Source organism: Leptonychotes weddellii, chromosome 2 (assembly GCF_054177405.1).
Source record: "Leptonychotes weddellii isolate Sample4059 chromosome 2, ASM5417740v2, whole genome shotgun sequence".
Taxonomy (NCBI): domain Eukaryota; kingdom Metazoa; phylum Chordata; class Mammalia; order Carnivora; family Phocidae; genus Leptonychotes; species Leptonychotes weddellii.
This window is the reverse complement of record NC_138370.1, coordinates 64,311,091-64,331,106: the sequence shown is the minus strand read 5'-3', so window position 1 is coordinate 64,331,106 and position 20,016 is coordinate 64,311,091. Positions and strand designations below refer to the sequence as shown.

At 41.3% G+C, this 20,016-nt stretch overlaps 1 protein-coding gene across 2 annotated transcripts in view; it reads left to right on the top strand.

The window, feature by feature from the left end:
- The window catches only part of FHIP1A (FHF complex subunit HOOK interacting protein 1A), a 226,759-nt gene that overhangs the window by 142,942 nt on the left and 63,801 nt on the right, over positions 1-20,016 (top strand). For both annotated transcript variants that reach the window (XM_081811766.1, XM_081811767.1), the window contains exons 4-5: positions 7,262-7,888; positions 18,181-18,339. In XM_081811766.1, the coding sequence (XP_081667892.1) occupies positions 7,262-7,888; positions 18,181-18,339 (786 nt within the window). The remainder of the gene's footprint in view (positions 1-7,261; positions 7,889-18,180; positions 18,340-20,016) is intronic.

The window sequence follows — 20,016 nt, the reverse complement described above, 5'->3', positions numbered from 1 at the left end:
GACTATCCCTCCCTCTGGTTAAATGCCTCTCTTTCTTACATCAGTTCTTCTAGGAAACCTTCTGTGCTCCCTCTTATGTTTCCACTCTGCTCCAACAGCATCCTGAGTGTTCTTTTGCTGTTAGGCCAACCACGTTCTATTAAAATTACATGTACAGTAGCTTCTTCCCAACCTCATTTCAAGCTCCTCATGGTCAGAGACCATTTGTAGTTTACCTACATCTCCAGTGCCAAGAATATCATAAGCCTATTGTAGATGTTCAATAAATTGTTGAACCGAGAGACAAGAAATATGACAACTTTAGAACAGGTAGGTTACTTAGAAAACAGCTTTGAACATACACTAATATTAAAACATTCTATAGTTTTCTAGTAAGATCTTTGGACTTGCATTTAATGATAAGCGATTCGGGGGGAGTGAGTGGGTGTTTAATTTTCCTCTTAGTCTCTAAGAACAGTTTATAGTCTAGTGGACTATTGTTTTTATCTCTTGCCTTTGCTTCTTCTGAATGGAAGAGAGAGCAAGAAGTAAGAAGCACTGGTCCACCAGCTAATAAACTATTCAACTATATCACCATGTGAATTAACCCGCCCACACACTAGTTTTTTGCAATGGCGGAGTTGTACTTTGTGAGGCTTCATGCATCTTGCTTTATTCATTCTCTGTCCTCTCCTTTTAAGAATTGAATCAGTATTGGTTACATACTCAATGGTGTCTGTTCTTAGAGCCAGAAACACAGAGGTGATGGGTTAAAAATAAAATAAATTGGGGGGCACCTGGGTGGTTCCATCGGTTAAGCATCTGACTCTTGATTTCGGCCCAGGTCATGATCTCAGGGTCCTGGGATCAAGCCCCACGTGGGGCTGTGCCCTCAGCAGGGAGTCTGCCTGAGATTCTCTCTCTCCCTTTCCCTCTTCCCCTCCCTGCCCCAAATAAAAATAAATAAATCTTAAAAAAAAAAAATCAAGTGGAAATGCACATTTCTGTGTGCTTCTTGTTGGTCAGTAGCCCAAAGCTTCTCCTCACCACCCTCAGCCTCCAAAAATAAGTGGTTATACAATTTTTAAGCCAAGAAAATGTCAGAGTTCAAATAGAGTAATGGCAGCAGATGAAGTAAAGCTAGTGGGTCTAGTAGCCTTTTTTGTCTTGGTAGGGGTGGGGATAGGAAAAACAATTAGATTAGTTAATTAAGTCAAATGTCTTCCCATAATAATGCAAAATAGATAATATGTTTTAAGTACAGTATCTTGTGTGGAGCTCCAAGTAGCCTGATTTCTATTAAAGAAGTATAGAGCACTGATACATGGATTTGAGATGTGCATTTCAATCTGCCCCCTGTGAAACCAATTCTCTTGTTCTGTTCATCTTCATTCTTTTGGTCTGTGCCTTGCCATAGACTAACTGACAGCAATTAAATAAAGTTTTTGAGAGATGAAAAGAGGGGAAGTATTAGAGAATCTGATCTTCTTAATATCTTAGTCAAGTGATGTTTGTTAATATTTAAAAAATTTGTATTTCAGCTTATCAAGTAGCTCTAAACTTGACAGTAGAAAGTAAAGCAGAACAAAAGCTATGTTTCTTTAGAGGGCTGAGGCATTAACTTGTGCTTCTATTGGACTTTAAAGTGTTGAACCTGTGGAAATGTCAGCAACTCACCCTCTGTATGCTCAGTGATAAGTCTGTTTTTGCCATGGAATGGAATATTATTACATAGATCATTACTCTTAAATCCTTTCTCCAATACATAAATTTAAAAAACATACCTAAGTGAAGGATTAGTTTATTATGTTATTATATTGATGTTCCTACCATGTTTCTTTGTTGTAGTAGTGCTAGACCATCTTTGGTCCCAAGGGGGTATGGTATGTAGATAGAGCTTCTGCTCTATCCTGTTTTATCCCAGATTTAGACATGCCTCTAGAGTTTGGGGCTGGAGCTGAAATGAACCAAATTGTACAATCACGTGTATATTATTAGGCTGTTATCTTAATATAAAAAGAGACGACTTGGTAGATGTCTTTCATGGCAGTAGGTGTTCAAGGAATGTGCCAGATTGAAAGACACAGCTGTTAAGTAATGATTAAGGACTGGATGGAAACTTACTTTTGTTGTAGTTATTTGGTACATTAAGTGGAATTTGGCTTAAGATCGTACAAGCCTGCCCTTCTTCTGTGTGATGGAAAATGTTGCTTAGTAACTTGGTTTTTTCCACGATGCCACTTTAAATTAGCATTCCAAAGGATTTTGAAGTATGGGTTGTACTCGTGTGACTTTCTTGAAATAACTAGGCTCCAACCAAAGTAGCAAAAGTAATCATCTCTTAATACATGCATGTGTGTAAGACATAAAACAATATTTTTTTTTTTTTAAAGATTTTATTTATTTATTTGAGACAGAATGAGAGAGAGAGAGAGAGAGAGAGCTCATGAGAGGGGGGAGGGTCAGAGGGAGAAGCAGGCTCCCCGCCGAGCAGGGAGCCCGACGCGGGACTCGATCCAGGGACTCCAGGATCATGACCTGAGCCGAAGGCAGTCGCTTAACCGACTGAGCCACCCAGGTGCCCCAAGACATAAAACAATATTAAGATGGAGTCAAAGCTAAGTTGACAGATAAACCCTTGTGTTTACCATGAAGAATAATCATTTGTTAGCTAGAGGAGTGATTATGTGGCTCTTTCATTCTGAAAGCATTTGAGCTTCCTCTTTAGAATTTGTGAATATTTGGAATTCAGACCTATTATTACTGACTGATGGGGACCATCAGTAGAGCTAAGGATAGGAGTAGCTGATATCCTTAATGAAAGAAATATGCTATTTGTTCAACTCATTTACCTGTAATAACCTCCCTGTTTACAGGTCAAATGACTTTGAAGTTAGGTTAAAATTTAGCTCTATTGGTCAGATGATAATTTGTGTACCATCATTTACACTATTGATTTTTTGTGTATTTGTTTCTTTTTAGAATTGTGATAATTTACATGAGGATCTATATGTGATCCAGGCTCATGATTCACCCATATATATATACCAGCTTGTATTTGTTAAAGTTTGTGGACCAACAAATGCCGAGCTATGATCAGTGAAACATTGACAATGCTATTTCCCATCTTAGCTGGCTTACTTAATGAGCTTGGGCTTTATCAGGGGCTGATTGCTTTATTCGGTGGCATTTTCAGCCTAAAGAAGTGAACTTGTAAAGGAAATATTTTGCACAGCATGTTTTGCTTGCTTTTCCTCTCTTCCGTCCTTGGGTCCCTCCAGCTCCCTTAGTGGCGTTTTTCGCCCTGAACTGAGTCCCGGAGGCAGAGTATATAGCCCCGAAGCCAGAGCTGGGAGACCTGTGGCAAGGTTGAGAGCCTAAGATAGAGGATACTCAGGGGAATGTGCTTTGCCTGGGGACGCCACTGGGAGCAGCCTGGGCCGTGGATCTGTGGGACTGGAAGGTCAGAGTAGATCAATGCGTGACAGTAGGCAGCAGGCAGAAGGGGGCACACAGGAATCTTGGGGTTTGGTGGAAGTGATGCAAGAAGACAGCACTAAAGGAAAGAATAAGGAAAAGTCCAGTCACATCAGGAATCTGTCTACAGAAACGGAGAGAATTATGACACCATCTGGGCAGCAAACTTGGGACATCGGAAGTTCTTTGGCATTTCAGTGCATGTTGTGCTCTAGCCAAGAAGCTTCTTAGACATTCCCTGTCAGGTTAGGCCCCAGGCCCTGGGTATGGGCCCCGAGAGCCCACTCATAAGAGCAGGTCATGGGTGTGTCTGCCAGGAAGGGAAAAGGAGGTGGCCTGGGCGGGTCCTGACACCTGAGGAAAGAGGTTAAGGACATGTGTGAGCACAGGCATAATTAGCACTTTGCTGAGCATTGTGGATTCCGTGACTCACAGGCCTTGGTGTAACACACCCTCTTCCAGGCAGTGAAACCACCCAGCCAGGGCCGGGAATGAGTGAGGCGTCCTAGTATGTCTGCTCCATTCCACAGGACCAGCAAACCTTACGTCTCTGTGGGTTATCGCTCTGCTCTGAGATTCTCTGCCCGGTAACCCAGAAGGCAGTGTAGAGGAGTTTATGGTATAAAGAGGGTAAAGATGCTTCAATTCAAAAGTGGCCCAGTTGTTTGCATTCTGTATAAAAACCTCAGTTCTCTTTTTTTTGGGGTTTTTTATAGAAAAAAAAAAAGGGTCTGTTTGCAAAGGAATACAGTGGAATAAATCATATAAATGATGATTAATCTATGAGAAGGATGTACTTTGTGACCATGTAAGTAGTTCTGCTGTATATTACTTACGCATTTAGATATATAAGAAATACTTACATACATGTATGTAGTCTAAGTACATATACACATGTATAAGTTTCTATTGCTTAGGAATTTCTGAGAATTAGGAGATTTCAATTATGAATTGTTTGTAACTCAGTGTTTTGGGCCCTTTTAAAAGACATTAGTACAAGATTACTTTGTCTATTTTTATTTATATTATGAAATTAGATCAATTTACAGGGGTGAAGAACTCATTAACTTTAAAATCCCGTTTATGTCTTTTCAGATTCCCTTCTGATCATGTGTCTATTTGTCAGTATGTTTAGTTTTTAACTTAAATTATTTCATATGTACATTTGCATGTGATGATTTGGTTCACTTGGTGTTTATTTTTAATAGCTTTATTGTATGGTGATGTAACATTTTAATTATGATTCTCTTATTGTTGACTGGGTCAATGATATTCTTATTTTCCATTATTGAAAATGTCATCGGCGTGAACCTTTCTTAACAAATTATTTTTGGATTGTTTCCTTGGGGCATTTTCCCCAAGGTGAGATTCCCAAGTCAAAGGGCAGGAACAATTTTATAGCTTCGGTTACATATTGCCAAATTGTTTTCCGGAAAGACTGAGCTAATTTGCCCCACCACTAACAGTGTATAAAGCACAGTTTCAATTTTAGACAGTTCAGAAACTCTGAGCACACATGGGAAGTATAATTATATTTCTACCCCGAGGCCTACCTGTATAGATAGCTCTCATAAGTAAACTCAATATATGGACTTTGAAATGATGGAACTGATAAAGTGTGTTGCTAATTTATTCTTCAGAATGTGGAGCCTTGAAGTTAGAGCTTTTGCGGCTGGAGAACATGGGTGTTGAGGTCGAGGCCCTTTTTGGACAAGTGCAGTGCTGTGGTCCCATGCTCTGAGAAGTTATTAAGGCCAGAGCAGAGAGAAAGGAGAGCTAGGCCCCAGCGTTTCTGCCAGTGAGGTCGTCAGGCCTCCGAGGAATTCTGGAGGACTTCTGGGAGGTTAGGGGAGGCTGGGGCGGGGGGTGAATTTTGGAGTCTGGCACGCAGCGAAGGAGAGGGCATGTCCAGTGGGTACACTGGGGCCACCAGTCACTGAGCCATGTACCCCCCGGGTAACTGCTAACTGAAGGCCTTTCGTATTGGAAATGTCATCTCGGGTGTTGGAGTGATTTTTTTCCTTTGGGACAGAATTATTACTTTTATAATGGAAGTTGATCGAGATGACAGATTCTGTGGAAATCTGTTCATTCTGTAAGGATACACTTGCCTGGTCTATAAAGGCTTCTTTGCCTTGTTTCTGACAGGGGAAAATCTTAGACCTTTCCCAGAGAAATAGATTTTTCTCATTGCTCATGCATGCTGACATAGCATTGTACCTTTGCCAGCTTCCCCAGTGACTTGCAAAAATTCTATAACCTAAATATAGGACATGTAACAGCACGTTATAGAACTGGGCCAGGAAGGTACTGCAGAAGACAAACATAATCCCTACAGCATGCAGTTCAGGAAGGCAGAAAGGAACAAAGATCAAGTCACTGATAAGGATTTGGGTTGTCTAAAAATTATGTGTCTATATTTTAAAGGAAGTAAATTGAGCGGGTATTATCCTGGAAATTCCAAGTCATACGGTTACATGGGAGTTGAGATAAAAAAAATCTCAACTCAACTTCCTACCTCAAGAGAGAGGCAGGAAGCATTCAGTAGCCGGCAGAGAGAAACACCAGGGCTGTCACGTGACCTACCTGGGGATTTTATTTATATTTTACTGTCAAATTGATTTTTTTCTTTTGGCGGTAAAGCGTATATAACAAAGATCGTTGGCTTCACCTTTCTTAAGTGTACAGTTCAGTGGTGTTAACTACATTCACAGTGTTGTGCAACCATCACCACTGTTTCCAAAACTTCTTTATCGCCTCCAGCAGAAACTTGCTATGTTAGGGATTTATTTTGTAATTGGTCATCTCAGAACTTTTTCTGGTTCAAAAAAATGCAGAGTTCAAAACCTTCTTCTTCTTTTTTTTTTTTAGTTCCAGTATATGCCATAGGCTAGGGTTGATTCTGGTAGGTATGTGTACCTCGTTCATTGGTTTCCTTTCATCCGTCCTAACCCTGGATGCATGGTGGAAGAGGGTGCCCATCCAGGTGCAGGGGGAGGGATGTTGTTCTGTCAAGGATGTGTGAGTAGCTGTGTCCCCCTGCTGGAACCTCTGAATCAACTCTGTTTGTAGAAGAACACGGGCAGTCTTACTTATTTAATGTATTTTAAAATTAAAAAGCAGTATTATATTCTTGACAGTTCAGAAAAAAAATTGAGAACTTGTCATCCCTTTGAACACAAAAATGATTATTATTTTTCCATATTCCTTTTTGATCTTTGTTCATATACATGTTTTTGACATAGTTGATAGTGATGGATCTAACTATATTATAAATAACTTACTTTTCATCTATTACATCACTCACAATTTTTCACAGGCTTGTGAATGGATGTAGCTTAGTTTTTTTAACCATACGATCTTTTTCAACATTTAGGTTGCCAAAATTTATAACTGTTATAAATGAACATCTTCAGACATATGCTTTCTATAGTTTAACCACTTCATTTTATTCTTGTGAGAGAGACAAATACAGTGTTCATATTTATCTTTTTTTTTTTTTTAAGATTTTATTTATTTGGGAGAGAGAGCATGTGCAGGGGTGGGGAGTGGCAGGCAGAGGGAGAAGCAGGCTCCCCACTGAGCAGGGAGCCCGACACGGGGCTCAGTCCCAGGACCCTGGCATCATGACTTGAGCCACAGTCAGAGCTTAACTGACTGAGCCACCCAGACGCCCCTTCATATTTATCTTATTGTGGGCCATGGCTCCTGCATTTTCCATGAAGCTACGGCACAATCTGTGGTGGTGTGTTTTTGTAATTATGGCGAACACGAGATGGATGACAAATGTTTGAATTGGTTACAGGTTGTGAAGATCTTAGAGAAGCATGACCCCTTGAAGAACACCCAGGCAAAGTATGGATCCATCCCTCCAGATGAGGCCAGTGCTGTACAGAATTATGTAGAACACATGCTCTTCTTGCTGATCGAAGAGCAAGCCAAGGATGCTGCGATGGGGCCAATTCTGGAATTTGTGGTCTCAGAGAACATCATGGAGAAACTCTTCCTTTGGAGCTTGCGGAGGGAATTTACTGATGAGACTAAAATCGAGCAGCTCAAGATGTATGAGATGCTGGTCACTCAGTCACACCAGCCTCTGCTGCACCACAAGCCCATCCTGAAGCCCCTGATGATGTTGCTGAGCTCTTGTTCGGGAACAACCACCCCCGCTGTGGAGGGGAAGCTGGTTGTCCTGCTCAATCAGCTTTGTTCCATCCTTGCCAAAGATCCATCTATTCTGGAACTCTTCTTCCACACTAGTGAGGACCAAGGGGCCACCAACTTCCTCATCTTCTCCCTTCTGATTCCCTTCATTCACCGAGAGGGGACAGTAGGTCAGCAGGCCCGGGACGCTTTGCTGTTCATCATGTCTCTGTCTGCTGAGAACAGCATGGTAGCCCATCACATCGTGGAGAACACCTACTTTTGTCCAGTAAGTCCCCTCATTGGCATGCTTTTTACACACTCTTTTCTTCTCCTGTGCTACTGGTAAATCCTTTTTCTCTTCCTTTCTTTTCAGCAAGTTGTCCTTGGCACCTTCTAAGGAAAGATGTTTGCAGGAAATCTTTTGGAGGGAGCAGAGGAATCTAAGTTGAGATGCTATTTGGCTGAGCATTGTCAGCTCCAAATAAGCCAGCAGAGGAAACTATATGTGTTACCATTTCTTGTGTCATTTCTGTTGGGTTAGGAATGATTTTAACTTTTTTCTAAGAGCATATCCTGAGTGATCGGTGAAACCTGCACTTTCTATATTCTTGCTTTTCTAGTCGATTTCGCACCCTAGAATCATGGCCTGTGGTGAGCCCGCTCAGCTGGTTTCACAAATTAATTTGTTTCTCAGCAAGATAATGACCATAATTGTAGATACAAAGCACCCGTTTTATTTTTAAAGATAAATACGTATTTACAGTTTGAGGGAGCAGGAAATCTGTACAGTTTCCTGATCATCGGCATGTGAGAAAGAAAGTGTGAGGTCCTTGGCAGACGTTGCTATACCACTGGTCCAACCACAGTCACAGGTCCAGAAAGGAATGGGGACCGTCTGGGACCCTAGAGATACTTTAGGGCTCTGATTAGTTTTTTGTGTCAGTGTTGTCTTTGGAAGCGGGGTTTGAATGGCAGATTTATATCTTCTGGTTTGTTGGAGATGTTGGGTAACGGCTCTTTTTTTTTTTTTTAAAGATTTTATTTATTTATTTGAGAGAGAGAATGAGATAGAAAGAGAGAGCATGAGAGGGGGAAGGTCAGAGAGAGAAGCAGACTCCCTGCCGAGCAGGGAGCCCGATGTGGGACTCGATCCCGGGACTCCAGGATCATGACCTGAGCCGAAGGCAGTCGCTTAACCAACTGAGCCACCCAGGCGCCCGGTAACGGCTCTTTTTATGTTCCCTGCTCAGTGAACACTATCTAGCCTATTGGCTTTTCTTTTTACCATCTCCTCATTACACTTCTTGATAAACTATATTGTCTTGAGTGTGCCTGATTCTGCCGGAATCGTTAAGACTATTAATGAGTTTTATTGGAACAGGCCAGGCAAGTTGCCGTAAGTAGATTAGATTCATTATTAATGAAGGCTGTATGGGTAGTTCTTGACCAGGGGAGAGGGCAGTTAGGAATGTCTGTGGGGGCGTGCTTTGTCGTCATAGGGACATGAGGTGGCCGGGGAGGGAGGTCAACTGGTGTTTAGTATGCAGGGTCCAGGGATGCTTTATGTCTGGTAGTGTGTGGAACAGTCTGGCACGGTAAAGAATTGACTTGCCCAAGATGCTCAATAGCAACCCTAGTGAATAATGCATTGTGTTTTGCTTTAAGGTTCAAAAGCAGTGGTCTTCTTTATGCTACTAGATTCTTATTTTTACTGGTAAATATTTATTTTGGGGCAAACAATGGGTAAAAATTTTGAAAACTCGAACTTCAGTTCCGAAATTCTGGGTACCGTTTGTCTCTTCAGGGTTCTGACAAGTAGAATTAGAAATTGTACAAAGATTGATAGTCAGATGGGAAGGAAAGTGCTGATTCCCTTCATGTGTATCAATGTAGTAAATGTCCCTTCCTTATTGCCTTCAATAGTGTAGTTTCTTACAGACTCTTTTTAAAGAATATATCATAGGTAAAAATGGGACTTCTCACCTGAATGTAAGCATCTTTGGAGTACATTGCTTTATTACTTTTCTATTTCTGCTGTAACAAATTACCAGAAACTGGTGGCTTTAAACAAGACAGATTCATTATCTTACAGTAGTATTATCTTACTGTAGGTTAGAAGTCCAGCAGGTCTCACTGGGCAAAAATCGAGATGTTGGCAGGGCTGTGCTCCTTTCTGGAGGCTCTTGTGGTGAGTGCATTTCTTTGCCTTCTCCAGCTTCTAGAGGCCTCCCATATTCCTAGGCTCATGGCCCCTTCCTCCCCTTCCACCGTCAGCAGTATGACATCTCTCTGACTGTCCCCCTGACTCTGCTCTTCTGCCTCCCTCTTCCACTTTTAAGGACCCTTGTGATTACACTGGGTTTACCTGGATCATCCGGGATAATCTCCTTATTTAACGATCAGCTGACAGGCAACTTTAATTCCCCTTTGCCATGTAACCTAATATATTCACAGGCTCACGGATTAGGAACAGACAGCGTGGGTGCGTGGGTAGGTGGGGGGCATCAGTCTGCCTACCACGTTTGCTGAATCCACTTCAGAGAGCTCTTGAAGAAACGTTGAGTCGTAACACAGTAGAATCAGAGTTCTTTTAGGAGTTTAATCTAACGTGTGCGATGGGTGAGTTTGCTCGAGACTGGGAGATGCTGAGGAGGTCGGGAGTTACATTAGGGTCTAGAAACAAGAGCGATAGGGAGGAGAATGGAAGGGAGGTGCTGGATATGAGCAATGCTGTGGAGGCAGAAGCTTACTAAAAATAGTTTTGTGAGGGAGCAGTTATACAGAGGGCTTATTTGAATTGTTTTGGGTAGTCTGTTAAAGGAACACAGGTATCAAGACAAATCATCAAAATATTCAGGTGGTTCTCCTGATCAGTATGCAAAAGGCAATTAAAAAAAGATACCATTTACAAAAGCAACACAATTCTAAGGTATCTTGAGTAGTAAATCTAACAAATATATGAAAGGCCTTTATAGAGAAAATTATAAAACTTTACTGAAGGGCATAAAAGTAGACCTAAATGAATGGAAAGCTATTTAGTTTGTAGGTATTGTGTAGATGACACTTTCCTGCAGATAAGTCCATAAAGTTAATGCCATTTGTGTTTTACAACTTTTCATTATGAAGAAAAGTAAAATATGGAAAACTTGGAAGAATACTGAAATGAACACCCCATACACACCACTTACATTCAAAATTGTTATTATTTGTGTTTATCATCTATGCTTTTTGGTTGTGCTGTACCATTTGAAATGACGATACAGACATTTGGAATTAAGTTATAGACATCAAATACTTTTATTTATTTATTTTTTAAAGATTTTATTTATTTGACAGAGAGAGACACAGCGAGAGAGGGAACACAAGCAGGGGGAGTGGGAGAGGGAGAAGCAGGCTTCCCGCTGAGCAGGGAGCCCGATGCGGGGCTCGATCCCAGGACCCTGCGATCATGACCTGAGCCGAAGGCAGACGCTTAACGACTGAGCCACCCAGGAGCCCCTATTTTATTTTTTAAAGATTTTATTTATTTGACAGAGAGAGACACAGTGAGAGAGGGCATACAAGCAGGGGGAGAGGGAGAGGGAGAAGCAGGCTTCCCGCTGAGCAGGGAGCCCGATGCAGGGCTCGATCCCAGGACCTTGGGCTCATGACCTGAGCCGAAGGCAGATGCTTAACAGCTGAGCCATCACAAATCAAGAGGCATGTGCTAGGTTGTCTCACTTTCGCGATGCTACACTTGATCACTTGATTGGTTAAAGTGATGACCACTGCATCTCTCCATGTAAAGGTAACACATCCCCTTTGCAATTGTAAGATGTCGTTAGTGAGGTGTTAATATGACTTCAATAAAAATCCCAATAGGGTTCTTCATGAAACATGACAAATCAATGCTAAAAATTATATAAATGTGTGTAAAAGACCAGGAATAACAGATAATCATGAATAATGATTATATTCGTTGAGAACTTACTCTATGCCAAATACTGTTCTTAGTGCTTTACATGTATTAAATCATCTCATCCTCACAACCGTAGGTACGAGTGTCCTATCCTTTTTATAGATAAAGAAACTGAGGCACAGTGACATTAAGTAAATCTATACAAGGCCACATGGCTAGTAAGATATAAAGTCAGGATCTGGACCTGGGCAGCCTGGCTCAAGGACCCATGTGTGTAACCACCACTTTGTACATGGGTAATAAAATATCAAGACATCCTATAAGGCATGAACCGTAAAGAAACGACTGGAAGTAACAACAGAAACACAGACTGGGAGAAGATATTTGCAAGACATATAACTACAAACGGTTGGTACCCAAAATACTCAAAAATATTTGTAATGCTATCAATTAGTAAGAAAACGATGAAGCTACCCGTTAGAAAACTGGGCAAAGGATATGAACAGACAATTCCCAGAAGACACCCAAAGCCAATACACATAAGAAAATATGCTCATCTTCGCTAGCATCAGGGAAGTGCAGATTGAACCCGCAGTGAGACACCAGGTAATGCTCATCAGGGTGGCTAACTGTTGGATATCCGATAACACCAAATGTTGTCAAGGGGGAGGAAAAACAGGAACTCTTGAGAATATAAAGTGGTATGATAACTTAGGAAAGCTATGGCAATATTTAGTAAGATGGGATATTTGCATACCATGTGATCCTGCATCTTCACTTCTAGATATCCGCTTTAGGGAAATCTGGCACATGGATATATGCAAAAAGATATTGAGTAGAATAGTGATTTGAGGAAGAGCAAAATAGAAATATATTGAGGGAAAAATAAATGAACTGGATTAGTCTGTATCAATGGAATACTACTCAGGATTCAAAATGAATAAATCACGTGTATTAGCATGCAACTACATCTACATGTGTGAACACCAATAATCTAAAAACATGTTGAACAGAAAAAGTAGCAAAAGGTTTCATACAATATGTTAGTATTTAGATAAATTTACATAAGGTTTTAACTCACAGAATCTTAGTGTATACTGTTTTTTTAGATATGTATGTATACAGTAAAATTACAAAACCAAGCACAGGAATAATATGCCCTGAGGTCAAAATTGTGGTTACTTTTAGGGATGAAGGAAGGAGAAGAGATGGCAGTGGGATTGGAGTAGGGTTTAGCTCTATTTGTAATGTGCTTTTTTGGGGGAAAAAATACAGTGCTTCAAAGAAATTATGGCAAAATATTAAAATCTGTTAAATCTCTGGGAAGATTTTTCTATTTTGTTTTATATGTTTGTAGTATTTCATACTTCAAAGTTTAAATATATTAGCAGAATGGAGCATGTTTTCAGTGTTAGGATATCCACTTATTGTGTGTTTTAAGCAGATTTTCACCGAGTAATTGTTGCTTTTATAAAAACATGTTTTAGGGGCACCTGGGAGGCTCAGTCAGTTAAGCGTCCGACTCTTGATCTCAGCTCAGGTCTTGATCTCAGGGTCATGAGCTCAAGCCTCCTCTTTGGGTTCCATGCTGGGTGTGTAGCTTACTTAAAAACAAACAAACAAAAACAAAAAAAAAAACCCCACATGTTTTAAAACACTATATGGTTCATTAAAATGGGAGGGAAAACAATAGCTCCAGCTGACCTTATTTACCAGAATGGAACACAGAGCTTCGTTGTGATAAGTTGCCCCTCAGGATAGATCCCATAATCTCATTTGTATCCAGTTTTCTATAATTACATCTGACAACATAATTAAAAAAAATAAGAACTCTTTATGTTGAAGATGAAAGCGTACTCTGTTAGTTATCCATCTAAGGACCACAATTGACAAAAGGCTTTCTCTAATTAGTGTGGTTGTCAAAGTGTGTTAGCATCAGGCTTTGGGAAGAGTAATGACTCTTTCAGGAAGCTGGACTACTTTTGGAAACCTCTGCGGTTGTAGTTGATAGGAAGGGCTGGTTCAGCTGCCTCTACTGTCAAGACATGCTCTCCCAAGAAAAGAAGGAGATTGAGAATACTCTGGGGAACAATGTAGTGCCAAGAAATGATTGGCAACTATATATGACCCTATCACTTTGGATTTTTTTGGCCAAACATTGATGCCCTCGTCACTTGTTACATATTGGCAAAAGTAGAAAGCAGCTTATATGTAAATCAAGAAATGCAAATTGAAGTAAGCAACCTGTAGGTACACAGCCACTGATAGGAAGTTATGTATCCCACACCCCAAATTTATGAGATTTTTTATTTTGGCAAGTTGCATCAAATAATCCCCACCAGCTGTTCCGCTGCTAGCTTCAGACTAAAGCCATCTGCTGAAAATCTTTTTCTTTTGCTAAAATTAACCAGGTACCATTAGATGTTTCAAGTTAAAGATGGACCTTCCCTGAATTGTTCAGCCCTCTGTGCATGTCCTCTTTCCTCCGTCCCCTGGAAACACTGCTGTGCCTAAGCCATGATGCCCGTCTCAGCACATGCGTTCTTTTCTTTCTTTCTTTTTTTTTTTTAAGATTTGATTTATTTATTTGACAGAGAGAGACAGAGAGAGAGAGGGAACACAAGCAGGGGGAGCGGGAGAGGGAGAAGCAGGCTTCCCGCTGAGCAGGGAACCCGATGTGGGGCTCGATCCCAGACTCTGGGATCATGACCTGAGCCGAAGGCAGACGCTTAACCAACTGAGCCACCCAGGCGCCCCATAGACATTTTATTTTTAACTAAATGTTCAGTGTCCTTTTATTTTGAAATTTTTCAGTTAAAAATAAAATTGAAAAATAAATAGACTGTGCCGTTAAACTGCTGGGAAAATGATCCACAAACCTGTGGTTGCCTCTCCTTTTCCCTTGTCCTGTGTCCACAGCACCCTCTGTGTCTCTCTGTGGAGCAGTGGTCTTTCCGGTTGTCTTTATTTGTTTAGCGGCTGTTTTCCCCAGCTCACCTGCTCTGACTTGTTCTCCGCTCTGGCCCCAGCACCAGCTGTACATCGTACCTGGCCCCCAGTGTTCTCAAATGTTCTAGAAATGCTTGTGGTGTTCTAGAAATGTTTGTGGATTGGGTGAATGAATCTGAACTCTGAGCAAAGTCTTGGAAAGGAAGATATAAATAGTTAGCAGTCAAGATTTGGAATCTTGGGATGCCTGGGTGGCTCAGTCAGTTAAGCGGCTGCCTTCGGCCCAGGTCATGATCCCAGAGTCCTGGAATCGAGTCCCGCATCGGGCTCCCAGCTCAGCGGGGAGCCGGCTTCTCCCTTTCTCTCCCTCTGCTTGTGCTCTCTGTCAAATAAATAAAATCTTAAAAAAAAAAAACGACGCTCTTCCCTTAAAAAAAAAAAAAAAAGATTTGGAATCTTGTTCTTTAAACTATGTCCCACTCTTTGTTCCGCAGACTCTTTTCTTCCCTGTTTGTCTGCCGTTCCCAAGAAGATAGCACAGGCATCCTCTAGCTCCACTTTCTGGAGGCAGGAACGCGGCGGGACTCCGTGTCCGGCTGCATACGGCACTGTCCTTCTGCGTAGGCAGGCTTCCCCTTGTATCTCAGCCATGCGCTTTTCCAAATACTCTTTTAAAAAAGAGAATATTAGGTATGTGTTATTTTTAATTACTGTCAGTGATGTATGTAATTTGAAAATTAATGTTGCTGTAATTACATTGATATACCAAATAGTGATTCCCAGCTTTTTAGTCAGACAAATTAAGCCTGTCTTTATGAATTCATCTTCAAAGTCTCAAAGTGGTTAAGGAATCGGGACTATGCAGAATTCAAGCCTTTGTGCTGCGGTTAATTTAGTGTGAGTTAGCAAATGTAATTGATTTTTAAAATGTGACATCAAGATTAGATTTCCCTGCAAGGAGAACTCTTGGTCTGTGTTCTCTCTTGCCAGAGGCTCCAAATTTATAACCAGCAACTCACTGGGGTCACATTCAAAACTAGAATTAAAATGATTTGTTTGGGTATGTTGACAAGGAGTTAAATACTTTAAGCAGGGGACATTCTTCTTTGGGACCAGAGATGCCCGGATTTTGAAAGAGTTAAGTGGGCACCATCTTGTTTACTGTTCATTTCCTGGACTGTAACATAGTATCTGGCCTGAAGGTGTTCGGTTTGTTTCGAGTGAGTGAAGGAATGCATGCATAAAGGTCACTAGCAAACACAGAAATGTATATAATCTTTGGATTTCTCCTGTATTGAAATGGTTTATCTGTTTTTCTCATGGCCCCTCATAGTCCACTGGGGGCTTCTATTCCATATTGGGCCCACCCCCATCCACCGCTCTCCCATGGCATCAGCCAGTTTCTCTACATGAACACCTCCAGATTCTCAGTCTCCAGGCCTGTACTCTGTGGTTGAGCTGGATGTGTTACTCATGGCAAGTACTGCTAGCATCTGATACTCAGCATACCTGATGGGAACGGTCATCCACACCTCCAGTGTGGACTAGAATGACCAAGTCAGATCAGGTGAGCTGGAGAAGACAGCCAACAAACTAATAAATGCAAGAAAGACCACTGCTCCACAGAGGGACACAGAGGGTGCTGTGGACACAGGACCAGTGAATAGGAGAGGGAACGATGAGTTTGCAGAGAATTTTTCCAAGTTCAACTGCCTGTTGCCGCATTTCTTTCTTTTCTTTTTCTTTTTTTTTAAAATTTATTTTTTTAAGATTTTATTTATTTATTTGACAGAGACAGAGTGAGAGAGGGAACACAAGCAGGGGGAGTGGGAGAGGGAGAAGCAGGCTTCCCGCTGAGCAGGGAGTCCGGTATGGGGCTCAACCCTGGGATCATGACCTGAGCTGAAGGCAGACGCTTAACGACTGAGTCACCCAGGCGCCCCTCTTTCTGACTTTCTGTTTCTGATGCCAAACACTGGATTATTTTATCTCATCTGTCCAAGCCTCCCTTCCCTCCTCTCTCTGGTGTCTGTGGGTTTAGGTACCATCTACATATTAATGGCTCCGGATCTTCACGTTTAGTCCAGATCCCTCTCCTACTAATCATCAGATGCACACCTCTGTCTAGTGCGCTCCCCATTGTGGCGTCCCTCAAGCTCTTTTCCCTGGCCTACAAAACCCTGCAGGATCCGACTCCTGCTTACCCTGTCTGGCGCTTTCCACCTCTGCACCTACATTCCAATACCCCGGCACTTCTCTTAGTTCCTGGAAGATGCCATCTTTTCTTGGAGTTTTTGTACATCCTCCACGTGGAACAGCCCTCCTTCCAAGATTCTTTTTTGGGCTCACTCCTATTTATTCTTCAGCAGCTTGGACATCACTTCTGAGAACATTTCCCGCTCCCACCCCCCCAGGTCTGGGGTAAGGGCCTTTTGTATATCCACAGTACCGTATTTTTTCTATTACGTATTCTGAGTATTTATCGCACTGTTGTAATTGGTCTCTTCATCTCTTATTAGACTGTGAGATCAATGAATACGTCACCCTTTCTCTTCTGGGCCTAACTCAGGATTGAATGTTTCCTTGAGGGTTTCAGTCTGATTTGAGTTCCTCATAACCTTAGGGTCTACTGTGGAGCAATGCCTTTTATAGATTAACTGCCTTGCATCCATTCTGAGCATCTCCTGCCTCTTCAGTGTGGCTGCCAGTCGGGGTCTCGAAGGCGCTGTTGGCTAGTGCCATTTCCCAGTTGGGAGGCCTCTCGTACCGTGAAGTTCATTGTTTTCCTTGGTCTTACACTCTGCAAGGTAAAATCAACAGGTACCCAGTGAAAAGGGTGTTTCTCTCCTACAGTTCTATCTCTATTAAAGACATCACCCTTTTCTTAAGGACCAAGCTGGATGACCTGACAGATTCGAGGTCTCATTACCTTCACTTCCTCAGCCCAAACGCTGGAAGTTTCATGTTAGCACTGGTGGAGGAAGGAAACCCCACAAGCTTTGGATTCCTACTGGACTGACGGAGGCCTCACTAGAGCATCCTCACAGCCACCTCACACGTGATGCTCTACTTTATTTCCTCTGCTCTTGTCTTATCGCTGGTGCTTCAGCTTAGACCCACCTTTTCTCTGAACAGTAATCGTCACATCTGACCCCTGACCCCCACTTCTTGCGGCTATCATTTGCGGCGATCAGATTACTAGACTGTAAACCTGCGCGTATTGGTCATGACCTTTAACAAGTCTGCAGGCATCTTTCTCATAAAGCTGCTCATGGTTCTCACCTGTGGGCTCTTCTGTTGCGGGCTGCCTCCGTGCGGGGCTTCCTCCCCGGCTGTCCCTGGGTTTGCACTCAGCGTGGCGTACCGTCATGCATTGCTTATGGGTCTGCCTCTCCCCCGAACGCCTTGGGGGCAGAATCATGTTGTCTTCATCTCTGCATGTGTGTCCCTCACTCCCCGCACCCCTAGCCCGGCATAGGGGTGCGGGGAGTGAGGCACAGAAGAGACACGCCAGCCGTATCAACTATGTGCGTGTGAGCCAGGTGCCTCCGGTGCTGCTGTGTCCTCCGCTGGAGCTGTCCTGCCCTGCCGTCCCCACCTGCTGGATCCTTCCCCGCTAGCTCATATTTTTAATATTGGAATGCCTTGCTGCTTGGACCAGTGGCATCAGCATCCCCTGGTTGCGGCCTAAGAACTTTGGAAAAGGGCTTATGTTGTATTTCTGAACGCAGGTACTTGCGACCGGGCTCAGTGGTCTCTACTCTTCGCTGCCCACAAAGCTAGAAGAGAAGGGTGAGGAATGGCACTGCCTTCTCAAAGACGACTGGCTTCTGCTCCCCTCTCTCGTCCAGTTCATGAACTCCCTGGAGTTTTGCAACGCCGTCATCCAGGTAGCAGTGCCGCCAAGGAGCCCTTTGTTCTGGTCCCTTCAGAATCCGAGCATTGTAAAAGACGAGTTTATCAGCATTCCTTTGACAAATGTTAATGTCTGTGGAATATTGGTGGCCTACTGAGTGTCCTTGGATGACAAAAAATGTTAGTTTACAGGTTTGGGGGAAGTTTTAATTGAGGAAAAAAATGAGTGGATTTTCTTTCTCCTCCTTATAAAAAGTGTTAATTCTGTTTTGATTATCCACTTACCCATCAAAATAAGTTCAATGCTTGACTCATTAAAGAGATATTTTTAGGCTTCTAAGTACACCAAATTATACCACTCTTACTTCAAGGTCTTCTTGGGAGTATACAAAGGAAAACACTTTATTTTGCTTAATGGTGCATACTACATAAAGAATATTGTTATCCCAATTGAATTTAGATGAAGTTAAGCATCTTCTTAGTAGCACAAATTAAATCTGTGCTTTGAAATTGGTCTGCTTTGGGGAAAAAAAAGCAACCACTGAACTCTAGTATATTTGGCTTCTTGATTAGATTTTTACCTTCAGATTTCTTGTTACTGTTTTCAATAAAAATCAGATTTTATATATACTTAAGGATGTAGTGGTTTTTCATAAAAAATGTTTTATTTCTATACAACATACATATTACCTTCATATGGGATTTATTAAGAAATAAAATTTTCTTTATGTTGAGTGTAAGGTGAAAAATGTTAGTTATAGTCTGTTTATCTACCAAATAAAGAAATAGCTTCTGGAAGAAAAATGCAAGTAAATTACTTTAGTTCCTATCTCATTTTTATTGCTAAGTCAAAGGAAGTTTTATTTATATATAAGATAAATGGATTATATCTTAAGGTTTTTTTTTTCCCCCTTTAATATTACAGTCTATCAACATTTCTTGCAGAAGTATGTGGAAATAAAAAAGATGAAACTATTAGTTCCTTCCCTAATGTACACAGAGAGATTATCAGTGATTTAAAGATCTAGCTTTACTTCCCTAGAAATTGCTTTTCACTTCATTGTTTGAATTTATTATTATTTTTTTTTAAGAAAGAGAAGTAAAGCTAACAGGCATGGTTAAAGGCAGAGAAATGATATATTTTATACTATATTTTGAAATCGGGGCCATATACTTTTAAGATTTTTGTTTGTTTGTTTCGGGGTACTACTGAAGAAATTACTCCTAAAAGATATTAGTAAAGACTTATCCATGCTTAATATAGTTTAAAAATGAAATATAAGAAGTGTGATACTTTTGGTAATGTTTTCTCCTTTTGAACAAAATCTTATTTTTTTATGAAAAGATTTTCTAAATGCCTTCCTCCTCGATATAAATGATTGGTAGAAAATGTATCTTGAACACAGATTCTTTTTGCTAGCAAAATAAATGAATTGTCCACTGTGACAGTTATACTTTTGTTTTTAATTAGGCACAAATTGATTAGGACATAGATGAAGTTAGGGGGCAAAATGATACTTTTCAATTTGTTAATTTTATTTTATGAGTCCTTATACGTATTCAGTCTATTTAGTATCTGCTTTTTTTTAAGTTGAAACTTAAAATTACCGATTTTAAAATTTGAAAGTCCAAGCTGTTTATACTGGAATAAGCCATCTGAAAAAATTACATGGTGGCTTGAAGTCTGAATTATTCCTTAACCATGAAATAAA